Raw genomic sequence first — 13,629 nt, 5'->3', positions numbered from 1 at the left:
GGGCTCACCTGGCCTCTGAATTCCTTACCTGTAACTGCCACAGAGCTTCTTGTAGGGAGGATTTGCCTCTACTCATGGAATTAATCTAAATGAGAAATCTGAAGACATAGCTCTACTAATTAGAAAACACAGAGACAATGTTCTTCTAACTGGACAACTTTAAGCTTTTGTTTGGCTTAGTTCTGTAATTGTTAGTAAACCGACAGCTATTTGCTCCTTAGCTGCTGCTTACTCTTGGCAAAAAGAAGTAGCAAGAGAGTTATAGTCCTCTTGGCTGAATTCATCACAAATGAAGTAAAATTACTCAGCTAGTTAGTAAGTTGTGAGGAAATTAGGTTGTATTGAATCAAATTCACTCATTAATTAATATTGAAACCTTCCCACCACTCCAGGTACTGGAGCCAAAACCTTTTCCCTTAGCAACTGAGGCTACTTAATAGAGTTTATGAGTCTGTGGGTATATGAGAGAGTGTGTGTGTGTGTGTGTGTGTGTGTGTGTGTGTGTGAGAGAGAGAGAGAGAGAGTGTGTGTGTGTGTGTGGGGGGTGGTGTATGTGTTTGGATGAGCACCAGGTAAGTCTTAAAACTATTTTAGGCTAGGCACGGTGGCTCACGCCTGTAATCCCAGCTCTTTGGGAGGCCAAGGCGGGCAGATCATGAGGTCAGGAAATCAAGACGATCCTGGCTAACACGGTGAAACCCCGTCTCTACTAAAAATATAAAAAATTAGCCGGGCGTGGTGGCGGGTGCCTGTAGTCCCAGCTACTTGGGAGGCTGAGGCAGGAGAATGGCATGAACCCAGAGGCGGAGCTTGCAGTGAGCCAAGATCGTGCCGCTGTACTCCAGTCTGGGCAACAGAGCGACACTCTGTCTCAAAAAATAAATAAATAAATAAAACAAATAAATAAAAATAAAAATAAACTATTTTAACAACATCAATTCACCATACCCTGGGAACGTAAGAGGGACTCAATAAACAATTATGGATTGGTTGGCTGAATATCATCTAAAGTGCTGCTTTTATCAGTGGCTTCTACATGCAATATGGACCAGCGAAGAAGAGAGAAAAAATTGGAGGGTATATAAAACTTATATCTACCTGCTTACATTAAAATGAAAACAGTGGACGGATAAATGAAATTTTGTAATGGTTACCAATAAGAAAAAGAGGAAAAAGGAAAGGGACAGCAATAGGAGCCAGACTTCTCTGTGTTTGTTTTTGCAACCATGTCAGTATATTGCCTAATTATAAAACCAAATTTATATTTAGAAAAGCAATTCACATATGTATGCTAAATGTTTTATCAATTAATTGTACTGAAGGCCCTTTTATGCAAAAGAAAGTATAAAATAAATGGATGGGTGATAGAGAAATGAGTGGATGAATAGATATGTAATAAAGTAAATATAGTAATATGTTAACTGTATAATCTAGTTATACAAGTGTTCATTGTAAAATACTCTCAACTTTTCTCTCTGCTTGACCATGTATAATAATAAAATGTTTGGATAAAAAGGGCAAATAGCAGTATCTAAAAAGTACAGCAAACTGAGACAAATGATCCAAAATATGCAGGCAATAGTGGATAAAATCACATAGGGAGGAAGGATTCCAAGTGATTTTAAAATGTGCTATAATTTGACTCTACATGTTTAATAGGATATAGCTTATTAAAGAAAACATGCAAAAAAATTCCTTTTTTTTTTTTTTTTTTTTTGAGACAGCGTCTCGCTCTGTCACCTAGGCTGGAGTGCAGTGGCGTGATCTCAACTCACTGCAATCTCTGCCTCCTCGGTTCAAGTGATTCTCTTGCCTCCACCTCCTGAGTAGCTGGGATTACAGGTGGGTGCCACCACCCCAGCTAATTTTTCTATTTTTGGTAGAGACGGGTTTCGCCATGTTGGACAACCTGGTCTCAAACCCCTGACCTCAGGTGATCCACCCGTCTTGACCTCCCACAGTGCTGGGATTACAGGTGTGGGTCACCACACCTGGCCCCCCAAAAAATTCTTACACTCCACTTAGCACCATTCTGGAGGTGTTTTGTTAATTTTATTATTCAGAGATGGTTGTTGGTGTATTATGTAAGAGATCACGTGAAAAATAACGTTGGTATCGCTTCGAAAAGGAATGTTTAGTTTGGGAGGAAAAATATGTATGTAAGATTTTTTATGTTAAGTAAAAAAATCCAATGTACCTGAGTTTGTAAGATTCATGATATATTTTATATTCAAAATATATACACAGCATCCATGTCATTTTCCTGGTTTTAATATTGTACTACAGTTATATAAGATGTCACTATTTGGGGAAGTTGGATGAAAAGTACACAGGATCTTTTCTGAAACTTCTTGTGTCTATAGTTGTTTCAAAATATGCCTGAAATGTAAAAAAAAAAAAAAAGAGCTGATAAAAATTCTAGTAGTACTTGAATAGGCCGCAGTAAACCCAACTGTGGGTCAAGGTGGGCTGAGTGCTCTCGTGGGCTGAGAGGTCTCTTGAAGTTTCATGAGAAGATATGTAAGTCATCAAATCATTTACAACGAAGAATTTCTGGAGTCCGAGTCCTCTCTCCATGGATGCAATTGGAAGCAGTTTAGGAAAAATCTCAGAAGCCAACAAAATAGTTTTCATACAGTGGTCAGAACACTGAGAATTACATTTCTCAGAAAATAGGCTATAGCTAAAAATATCTTTCTGATTGAATACATTCAAAAGAGCATATAACATGTAATTAGCAGAGATATTCCCATTGTTAAATGTTAAATTATAATTTAAAAAAAGAAATATCTAGAAACTTGACTTTTATGATTATCTGAAAAAATCTAAGGAAAATCAAAGACGCAGGAAAATGGAAATGGATTGATGACTTCAGTTAAGGCTTTGGTTTTTATGATCCTAGCATGAAGCATCTTGTATGTCTTTCATGTCACTACAGTGCCTTCATTTAACTATGATTACCAAAAAACAAGTACAGTAGCAACTTCTGCAGTACAAACTGACGGAAAGGACGACTGAGGAGACAGAGAAGCCCAAGGAAGTAGTACCACCTAGGGGCTGAATTTGTTTCTAACAAAAAATCAGCTTTTCATTAGGTAACCAGGTCACTAGATACTATTCTACCTGGTCATTAGCAAGCTGACAAGAGATTTTAGACTACAAGAGATGATCTTGGAAAAGACAGGGGCAACTTCTATGGAGCCCGTTCCTTAATAAGCTGTGATTGGTTATTTCAGACCCTTCAACAGAAATGGCTTAGCATCTCTCCATATTATAATTAAAAAAAAATACACTCAGAATAACATTCTTTTTCCATATCATCCTGTGAATGAAGAGGAGACTGAGGAGCTCATTACCCATTGTGTAGGTGAGGAAACAAGGCATGGAGTAGTAAAATACTGAATCTGGGCCTCACAGAACAGGAAGTGGGTACAGGGATTGAGTCCCATCTCTCTCAGTCAGAGAATTTCAGACATACAATAGACATTAGGGATAATCGAGGCCCTGGTTCCCGGCACAGATCTGCATCAAAATCACCTGAAGATTTCTTTCTTTTCTTTTTTTGAGATGGAGTTTCGCTCTTGTTGTCCAAGCTGGGAGTGCAGTGAAATGGCACGATCTTGGCTCACCACAACCTCCACCTCCCAGGTTCAAGCGATTCTCCTGCTCAGCCTCCCAAGTAGCTGGGATTACAGGCTTGTGCCACCATGCCCGGCTAATTATGTATTTTTAGTAGAGACGGGTTTCTCCATGTTAGTCAGGCTGGTCTCGAACTCTCGACCTCAAGTGATCGGCCCGTCTTGGCCCCCCCAAAGTTCTGGGATTACAGGTGTGAGCCACTGTGCCCAGGCTGCAGATTTGTTTTTAATACTGAGCTGGGGGCCTGTACCTAAGGACATGTTCAGATTGGTCTGGGATGGGGCGTAGTTAGCATTATTTTTGAAATTTACCTGACTGATTCTAATGTGCAGTGAGGGTTGAGATCTGTCAACCTATTCCAAATGACTTATCAGCTGAGGAAATTGAGATTCATAGAGGTGAAGCAGTTTATCATAACTGGTCAGTCCCTTGCAGAGCCCAGCTTAGACTCCTGGGAATGAACACACAACCGAGTGCTGAAATTTCCTTTTCTAAAAGTTTTATTCTCCCTGGTTTCCATTTTCTTTTTTATCTGTAAACACACACACACATACACACACGCACACGATTAGCTTTTCTTTGTTAATGTTCTATCCTGTTTCCCTCTTGGGTTTGTTTGTCCCAAAGAGACACTAAGCAAGATTCTGAATACGTAATCAGCCCGGGCCAGAGTCCCATAGAACCAAGACTGTTGCCAAATTCACAGCAATGGCAAGATAAACTTTTTGCTCATATCTCTGCATGCTATCTAGTGCATTGGCAAATTGAAAACCCATTTTTTTCCCATAAGAATTCCAAAGACACCTTGCTCCCCAAAAGGAGATGTTTTCTAACTCATCTATCAACATTTGCTTGTGGCCTGATCATGTATCTGAGCACATGACAAAACCTGTCCTATTACTTCAGAAATTCTTATTTGTGTAGCACTTTCTAACTAGTTGTTGAACTCTCTGTGGAAGCTTACAGAACTGGTGAGAGCTGACGTGGGAGATGAGTCTGGCAGAGTTGAGCAGAAATTGTTTAGATCTGGCAGTGTGCCCAGTTAAGTGTTTCCAAAAGGAAAACACTCTTGTACCTGCTCCTCTTCTGCTTCTTATTTTAAAAGACAAAGTAGGTAGCTTTATTTTAAGGAAGCATTGTTTTTATTTATTGTTGTTGTTGTTGTTATGATTATTTGAGACAGGGGCTCACTCTGTTGCCCAGGCTGGAGTGCAGTGGTGTGACCATGGCTCACTGCAGCCTCTACCTCCTGGGCTCAAGTGAGCCTCCCACCTCAGCTTCCTGTGTAGCTGGGACCACAGACACACACCACCACACCCAGCCTTTTTGTTTGTTTGTTTGTTTTTTGTAGAGTTGGGGGTCTCACTATGTTGTCCAGGCTGGTCTACAATTCCTGGGCTCAAGTGATCCTCCCACCTTGTCTTCCAAAATGCTGGGACTTACAGACCTGAGCCAATGCACCTGGACAAAAATCTTTTTTTTTTTTTTTTTTTTTTTGAGACAGAGTCTTGCTCTGTCACCAGACTGGGGTGCAGTGGTGTGATCTCGGCTCATTGCAACCTCCACCTCCTGGGTTCAAGCAATTCCCCTTCCTCAGCCTCCCGAGTAGGTGGGACTATAGGCGTGCACCACCATGCCGGGCTAATTGTTTGTATTTTAGTAGAGACAGGGTTTCACCATGTTGGCCAGGATGGTCTCCATCTCCTGACCTCGTCATCTGCTCACCTCGGCCTCCCAAAGTGCTGGGATTACAGGCATGAGCCACCGTGCCCAGCCAAGAATCATTATTTTTAACTTAATGACAGAAAATTATAATAATAATAATAATAATAATAATAATCACTACTTACTCGCATGCTTCTATGTGCCAAGTAGTTGCTAGCTATTTAAACTCAAATTCCATGAACTGTAGTTGAGGTTGTACTGGAATTTGATTCAGAAGACAGTGTCCATGCTGCAGGAATAGAGGGCTCTCTATTCCAAACCATAGCTCCTTGCTTTTACCTCCTGCCTAAGTCATCAGGGGTTAGAAGGCTTTCTAGGTATTGCCCTCTTTCCTTCATTCCTAAACCAGATTGGTTACTTATTTCCATCAAGCTGAAACCAAAAGTAGCAACCAAAAGCCTTATTACTCAATTAAGAGTAGGTTTTTAGATTTGATAGTAGATTCCTTCTAAATATAGAAACTGAAAATGGAGCTACCTCCTTCAATTCTCATTTTTCTGTGTAGTCATCCAGAATCCAGCCACCAGCTGCCACAATAGGCAACAACGGACTGATGTTCTTTAGGGAGGATGCGAATCTGGATCCAAATGCTGGCCAGTGATGGGGTTTCTGCAGCACTAGAAACATCTATGGTTGCAGGTCTGCAGTTCATCTGTTTTATCAAAATAGAAACAAAGTTTCATTTTCCCCCAAGCAGGAATTCAGCTAGCTTTACTTTCACTTTCTCGTTTCGGTTTCCGAGGTTTCCAACTTGCAAGGACACACCCACAGCGTACACCATTGGCTGCTGTTTAGCTCCCTTATATAACCCTGTCTTGGGGTTTAAAGGTAACTGAAAATCCACAAGACAGAATAGCCAGATCTCAAAGGAGCCTGGCTAAGCAAAACCCTGCAGAACAGCTGCCTAATTCACAGCAACCATGAGGTAAGGATTTCTTTGCTTCTCTGCCATAATATCTAAAATTTTTGAAAAAATGATAATTAAATACTATTTCAACAGGTTAGATCTCAGTGAGGTCAAGTTTTCTAATTCCTCAATTTGAGTATTTGCTTATGGACTGAGTGTGTGCATGCATGTGTGTGCACATTCGCACATATATAAATTGTTTAATTAATGCATTTTTAGTTTGTTAGTGTGAACTTGAGGAAGCTTACCTCATGCTGTAGCCCAAAGAAGGGGGACGGGGGGGAAATGGGAAAAGAGTTTTGCAAGAAGGGAGAAAATGATCCCAATCTGAGAGATTCCTTCCCATCAGATTCACTTCTGTCTGATCTGGGGAAGGAATGGACAGCTTGTCTGGGTAGAGGCATTGCTTTCTGCTGGTTTCTTACCACAGAGAAAAAGCAGGACCCACAAGACTTTGAAAGCCTCAGTCTTGCAGCCTCTCTGATGTCTTGTGGGTAATACAGTGGAGATGTGTTAGGAAAAGCTCACAGCCTTCCTCCGGAGGCTTCTGGTCTCACTTTCTGCACTGCTGGCCTCTTACAACAGATTTTCTTAATCAGACTGAGCTTAAGATAAACAGATTGCCTCTTCCCTGGAAAATCCGTGCTCTTGGTATATCCTTGACTGAAGATGATCCACATCTGCTTGGGAAGATCCATATCTTCCTTACCTAAAGGGCTTAATGTGGGAATTCCTCAGCTGATTTAAAAACTGTTACTTAGGCCAGGCGAGGTGACTCATGCCTGTAATTCCAGCACTTTGGGAGGCCAAGGTGAGCAGATCACCTGAGGTCAGGAGCTCGAGACCAACCTGGCCAACATGGTGAAACCCTGTCTCTACTAAAAATACAAAAAATTGGGCATGGTGGTACTCAGGAGACTGAGGCAGGAGAATCGCTTGAACCCGAGAGGCGGAAGTTGCAGTGAGCTGAGGTTGCACCACTGCACTCCAGCCTGGGCAACAGAGTGAGACTCCGTCTCAACAAAACAAAACAAAACAAAACAAAACAAAACAAAACAAAACACCATTACTTAATACTGATTTGTAAATTTTCCCCTCAATGCTCCAGTGGTCAAAATTTTGAAGGGGTAAAAATTCCAGAAAATGCACATTACGGGCCTATGATGAACCCTCCTCTGTAAACAGATGGAGTTGCTACTGATAATTAAATCATAATAATATGAAATGTTATAAAGGTAGTTATCACTTTCTGAATTCTTATTAAGTGCCAGCCTGGCTTCTAAAGGTGTTATGTAAATTATTCCATTTAATTCTCAAAAGATACTTATGAGGCAGGTACTTCCACAGTCATGCATCATGTAACAATGAGGATACACTCTGAGAAATTTAGCTGTTAGGCAATTTCATCATTGTGCAAACATCAAACCTAGATGGTATAGCCTACTGCACGCCTAGGCTATAAACCTGTGCAGCATGTTACTGTACTGAATACTGTAGGCAACTGCAACACAATGGCAAGTATTTGTTTATCTAAACATATTTAAACATAGAAATGGTACAGCAAAAGTGTGGCATTAAAATCTTTTAGGACCACCACCAAATATGTGGTCCTTTGTGGACTAAAATATCATTATGCAGTGCATGGCTGTATGATCCTGATTTTACAATAAGGAATCTTAGATTTAGAAATGTTAAGATCACATAGACAATAAGTGGTAGCTTTGAGATACGGATCAGGATCTCTACATTCAATGATATTTCATTAAACCTTTAAATCAGTGTTTCCCAAAGGGTGCCAGTGGGGGCTCATGAGATTTTTTCAGATGGCAAACTCGTTTGCTTTTATGTTTTCCTGCTTTTATGTTTATGTCAACATGTACTACAGAAAAATATATATATGTGAGTGTGTATATAATTTGTAGAATTTTATTCAGTTTAGCAATGTAATTTTTTATTGTGATAAAATATATGTAAAATAAAATTTATCATTTTAATTACTTTAAAGTATACAATTTAGTACTATTTAGTATATTCATGATACTACTGTTCAATCATCATCACTATCTAGTTCAAGAACATTTTTCTCACTATGTGGAGAAACTCCATAGCCATTAAGCAGTCACTCCCTACTTGCCCCTTTCCCCAGGCCCCAGCAACTGTTAATCTGCTTTCTGTCTCTATGGATTTGCCTACTGTGGATATTTCATATAAATGGAAACACATGCTATGTGGCTGTATTGAATTTTTATAATTTTATATTTCCTAAGCATCCCTTTTTGAATTTTAAGTTGGACTTTCTCATTCCAGAAGCAGGACTCAGTCACCCTTGACACAGTTTCTAGTTCTTCACCTTTTTCCAGTTCCTCAATGTGATTGATCCAGATATCTGCTTTATAGAACTACCTCCTGGTGACCACTTTCCTATAGCATAGCAGGGTATGACCTATTTGACTTGCCCCCACTGACCTCACCCCCCGATATGGACCAGGTAGATGTGCTGCAGTGACCACCTCTCAGTCACAGCATGACCCCTTGGCAAAACTTGCACCTGCTTGCTCTAAACCCACCAAATAGAACTTTCCGCAGGAAACCCACCTAGGTAACACCCTGGCCTCCCATAAAGGCTTGGGCCCACATTCCCCACTCGCTGGTTGAGCATGCATGTCCTCAGTGGTTCCCCCTTTCCCATTGGCCCTGCAAGGCATATTGCTCTCTTCTTTCTGGATCTGTAAGTAATAAGCTGCTTCTGTTATTTCACATACTTTTTTTTTCAATTGCCTCCTTTGTATCTCACCTGACCAACACACTCAAACCCAACTTCTTCACTGATCATGGCTTTCCGAGAGAGTGGCTATCTCGGCAGAAATAAACTAAACACATGTCAGGCAAGAACCACAAGGGCATCTGCCCAGTATAAACAAGTTTCCTATAAAAGGGGACACCTAGACATAGATCAGACACTTAGACATTAAGCTATTCATCAAAATAAAGAAATACCCCAAGAAAGTCACATTGTAAATATCCATGACCAAATACCCTGGAGCTCTTTCAAGTCAGGGCTATAGATTGTAGCCACTCTCATGAGAGAGACCTCAAGACCAAATTAGGAAAAGAAAATACAACAGTGGCCTTTTGGATCAGTTTTTTCATTTAGTGTAGTGCTGTCAAGGTTTATCCCTGTTGTGTCATGTATCAGTACTTCATTCCTTTTTGTGGCTACATAACATTCCACTTTAGGGATATATTAACATTTTTCTATCCATCAGTTGGTGAACATGTGGGTTGTTTCCATTTTTTGGCCATTATGTATAGTGCTGCTATGGATATCTGTGTGCAAGTTTTTATTTGAACACCTGTTTTTAATTATCTTAAGTATATATCCAGATGTGGAACATCCAGGAATGTTTACCCAGGAATGTGTCATATGGTAAATATTATGTTTAACTTATTGAGGTACTACCACATTGTTTTCTATGGCAGCTGCATCATTTTACATTTCCACCAGCAATGTATGAGGGTTTCAATTTCTCCACATCCTTATTGTCTTAGTCCTTTTTGTGTTGCTATGGAAGAATACCTGAGGCTGGGCAATTTCTAAAGAAAAAAGGTTTATTTAGCTTACAGTTCCACAAGTTGTACAAGAAATATGGTGCTGGCATCTTCTCAGCTTCTGGTGAGGGCTTTGGTGCTGTGTCAAAACACACTGGAGAAGGTCAAAGGGGAAGCACATACAAAGAGGGTCTAAACCCAGGGGACATCCTGACATTATAACAACCCATTCTCAAAGGACTAATCCATTCCCCTAAGAACCAATCCAGTCTCATGAGAATGAGAATTCACTCACTGCTACTAGAATGGCACCAGGTCATTCATGAGAGACCTACCTCTATGATCTGAACACATCCCACTAGGCCCTACCTCCAAAATTGTGACACTAGAGATCAAATGTCAGTAGAAGATTTGGTGGGGACAGTCAAACTGTATCAAAACCATAGCACTTGTCAATACTTGTTCATCTATTCTCCTTTTTAAAAATTATTATTGTAGCCAACTTAGTGGGTGAGAAGTGATATCTCATGGTTTTGGTTAGCATTTTTTTAGTGGCTAATGATGTCGAGCATCTTTTCATGTGTTTGCTAGTCCTTTGTGATTATTCTTTGGAGAATTGTCTACTCAAGTCCTTTGCTCATTTTTAAATTGGGTTGCTTGTCTTCTTGTTGATGAGCTATAAGTATACTTACATATATTTCTCCATACATGAGTAATCACACACAAACAAATATATAAGGATTTGGTTCTTTATAAAACAAAAAATAGAGTAGTGTTTTGGACACTTCTTTACAATTCACTTTTCTTGGTTTACTGTATATTATGAAAGTCCATCAAACTCAACTAGTTTTGGTCTAATTCATGTAGTCTAGTGGCTACATAATATTCTATGGTATAGATATACTTAATTTATTTAACCATTCCCTGTTAATATTTCCAGTTTGTTGCTAATAAATACAGTGTTGTTGGTAATGAATATTCTTGAGCATACATCCTTATGTACTGGGGATTTTTTTCTGGGAGATAGATTCTGAGGAGTGGAATTACTTTGTTGAAGGAAATGTAATTTTACTATCATTAATTTTAATTTTGATTTTAAAATTAAATTTTTAATTTTAATTACTTTAAATTTTCATGACTATCATCCGATTGATCTTGAAGGCCATAATAATTCATGGCTTCAGAAATTGTGTCCTCATCCATTTAAACTCTTGCCAATCTGAGTGGAATAAAGTTATAAATTATTGCTTCTTTAATTTGCATTTCTCTAATGACTAGAGGCTAAGGCATCTTTTTTCTTTTTATAGAGACAGGGTCTTACTGTGTTGCCCAGACTGATCTGAAACTTCTGACCTCAAGCAAATCTCCTGCCTTGGCCTCCCAAAGTGCTAGGATTATAGGCATGAGTCATTGTCCTGATCCAGAGCATTTTTTTTTCATATTTATTGGCCATTTATATTTGCTCTTCTACAAATTATCTATTCATATAGATTTGCAGTGGTCTGTTGAACTATACCAATTTGCAAAACACTTTATATATTACAAATGAGAATCTTCTCCATATTAAAAACATTTTCCATATTTTTATTATTTTTCTATTTCCTTTGTTTAGAGCACCTTTGCCATAAATAAATCATAAATTGTTTCATTATGGCAAAACATATATAACATAAAATTCATAATTTTAACTGTTTTTAAGTGCACAGTTCTATGACATTAAATACATTCACTTTATTGTGCAGCCATGACCACCATCCATCTCCAGAAAATTTTCATCTTCCTAAATTGAAACTCTGTACTCATTAAACAATAATTTCCTATTCCCTCCTCCCCCAGTGTGGAGGATCAGTCAGAGTGATGGGAAAAACTATAGGGAAAGAATGCAAACCTTCTGAAAGGTCAGAAGGTTCTGCAGAGCCCTGGAGGAGAATAGCTGAAGGCAGCTGTTCTATAACCCTGAGGCAGAGGGCAAGGAGTAGGTACAAGGCAGTGTGGGGGAATTTATCTTAAACAGGCTTGTTTACTTATAAATGTTAATTACCTACAGGTTGTGTTGGCTCCAGGTTTTCGGCATTGTGCCTGCACTGAATAAAAGTAAGCATCTCCAGCTTCTCGGAGATGTTCTCTGGCCATTAGAGCCAGGCAGTCACCTCGCTGCTTTTACACTGCATACCTGTGTCTGAGTACTCATTCCATCCGTCAGCCAGCGTCTGCGGGACAGACCCGGCACCCCAGTCCCTGTTAATCACTGTTCTACTTTCTGTCTTTATGAATGTGGCTACTCTAGGTACCTTATATAAATTGAATCATACAATATTGTCCTTTTGTGACTGGCTTATTTCACTTAACACAATACCTTCAAAGTTTATCCATGTTGTAACATGTATCAGAATGTCTTTTCTTTTTTAAGGCTGAATATTCCATTGTATGTATATACCACATTTTGTTTATCCATTCATCCATCAATGGACACTTAAGTTGCTCCTGCCTTTTGCTGTGTGAATAATGCTGCTATGAATATGGACAAAAAAATATCTGCTTGAGTCCCTGCTTTCACTTCTTTTTGGGTATAAAACCAAAAGTGGAATTGCTGGATCAAATGGTAATTCTATGGCTAATTTTTTTGAGGAATTACCATAACATTTTTCACAGCACTTGCCCCCTTTTACATTCCTACTAGCAGTGCACAAATGTTTCCATTTCTCTAGATTCTCACCGATATTTGTTATTTCCTGTTTTTTTTTTGGTTTTTTTTTTTTTTTTTTTTTTTAAATAATAGCTAACCTAACAGACATGAAGTGGTATCTCATTGTGGTTTTTATTTGCATTTCACTAATGATTAGTGATATTGAGCACCTTTGCATATGCTTATTGGCCATTTCTATATTTTCTTTGGGGAAATGTCTATTTAAGTCCTTTGCCCATTTTTTTAATCATTGTTTTTTGTTGCTAAGTTGTAGAGTTTCTTTATCTATTCTGTATATTAATCCCTTATCAGACACATGATTTGCAAATATTTTATTTCATTCTGTGATTTGTCTTACCACTCTGTTGATAGTATCCTTCCATGCATAAAAGTTTTTAATTTTGGTGAAGTCCAGCTTAACTATATTTACTGTTATTGCCTGTGATTTTGGTATCATATCTAACGAATCATTGCCAATTGCCAAATACAATGTTGTGAAGATTTTTCCTTCAGTTTTCTTCTGAGTTTTATAATTTTAGGTCTTACATTTAGGTCTTTCATCCATTTTGAGTTAATTGTTATATATGGCATAAAGTAAGGGTCCAATTTTACCCTTTTTCATCTGTATATCCAGCTTTCCCACATTGTTTATTGAAAAAACCATCCTTTCCCCATTAGATGGTCTTGACATTCTTACTGAAAATCATTCCTCCATTGTTATGGACTGAATTGTGCACTCCCAACCCACCCCTACCCAAATTCTTACGTTAAAGCCTTAACCCTCTTATGTTGAACTGTTATTTGGAGATAGAATCTAAAAAGAGGTAATAAAGGTTAAATAAAATCACAAGAGCAAGGCCTTAATCCAACAGAGCTGGTATCCTTAGACACCAAAACTCACACTCTTTCTCTCTCTGCCACCGAGGAAAGGCCACTTTAGGATGCAGCAAGAAGGAGCCATCTGCAATCCAGAAAGATATTCCTTGCCAGCAACCAAATTGGTTGTCACCTTCATCTAGGACTTCTAGCCTCCAGAACTATAAGAAAATTAATTTCTGTTGTTTAAGACATCCACTCTGTTATATTGAGTTATGACATTCTGAGCTAACTAATACAGCCAGAT

The 13,629-nt window shown here is 38.9% G+C and overlaps 1 protein-coding gene across 3 annotated transcripts in view; it reads left to right on the top strand.

Moving 5' to 3' along the window:
- LOC105480652 (interferon induced protein with tetratricopeptide repeats 1) overlaps nucleotides 1–13,629 on the top strand; it is a 34,607-nt gene that overhangs the window by 17,005 nt on the left and 3,973 nt on the right. The window contains exons 1-2 of one of the 3 annotated variants that reach the window (XM_071069527.1): nucleotides 5,786–6,003; nucleotides 6,107–6,289. The exons of 1 other annotated variant lie outside the window; for it this stretch is intronic. In XM_071069527.1, coding sequence (XP_070925628.1) covers nucleotides 6,285–6,289 — 5 coding nt within the window. In that variant the 5' untranslated portion in view covers nucleotides 5,786–6,003; nucleotides 6,107–6,284. Of the gene's footprint in view, nucleotides 1–5,785; nucleotides 6,290–13,629 lie in introns of those variants that run through there. One more of the 3 variants, XM_071069526.1, reaches the window with a different exon arrangement.

Source organism: Macaca nemestrina, chromosome 9 (genome assembly GCF_043159975.1).
Source record: "Macaca nemestrina isolate mMacNem1 chromosome 9, mMacNem.hap1, whole genome shotgun sequence".
NCBI classification, from domain to species: domain Eukaryota; kingdom Metazoa; phylum Chordata; class Mammalia; order Primates; family Cercopithecidae; genus Macaca; species Macaca nemestrina.
Note: the sequence above shows the minus strand (reverse complement) of the source record. Positions and strands in the feature narration are given on the sequence as shown.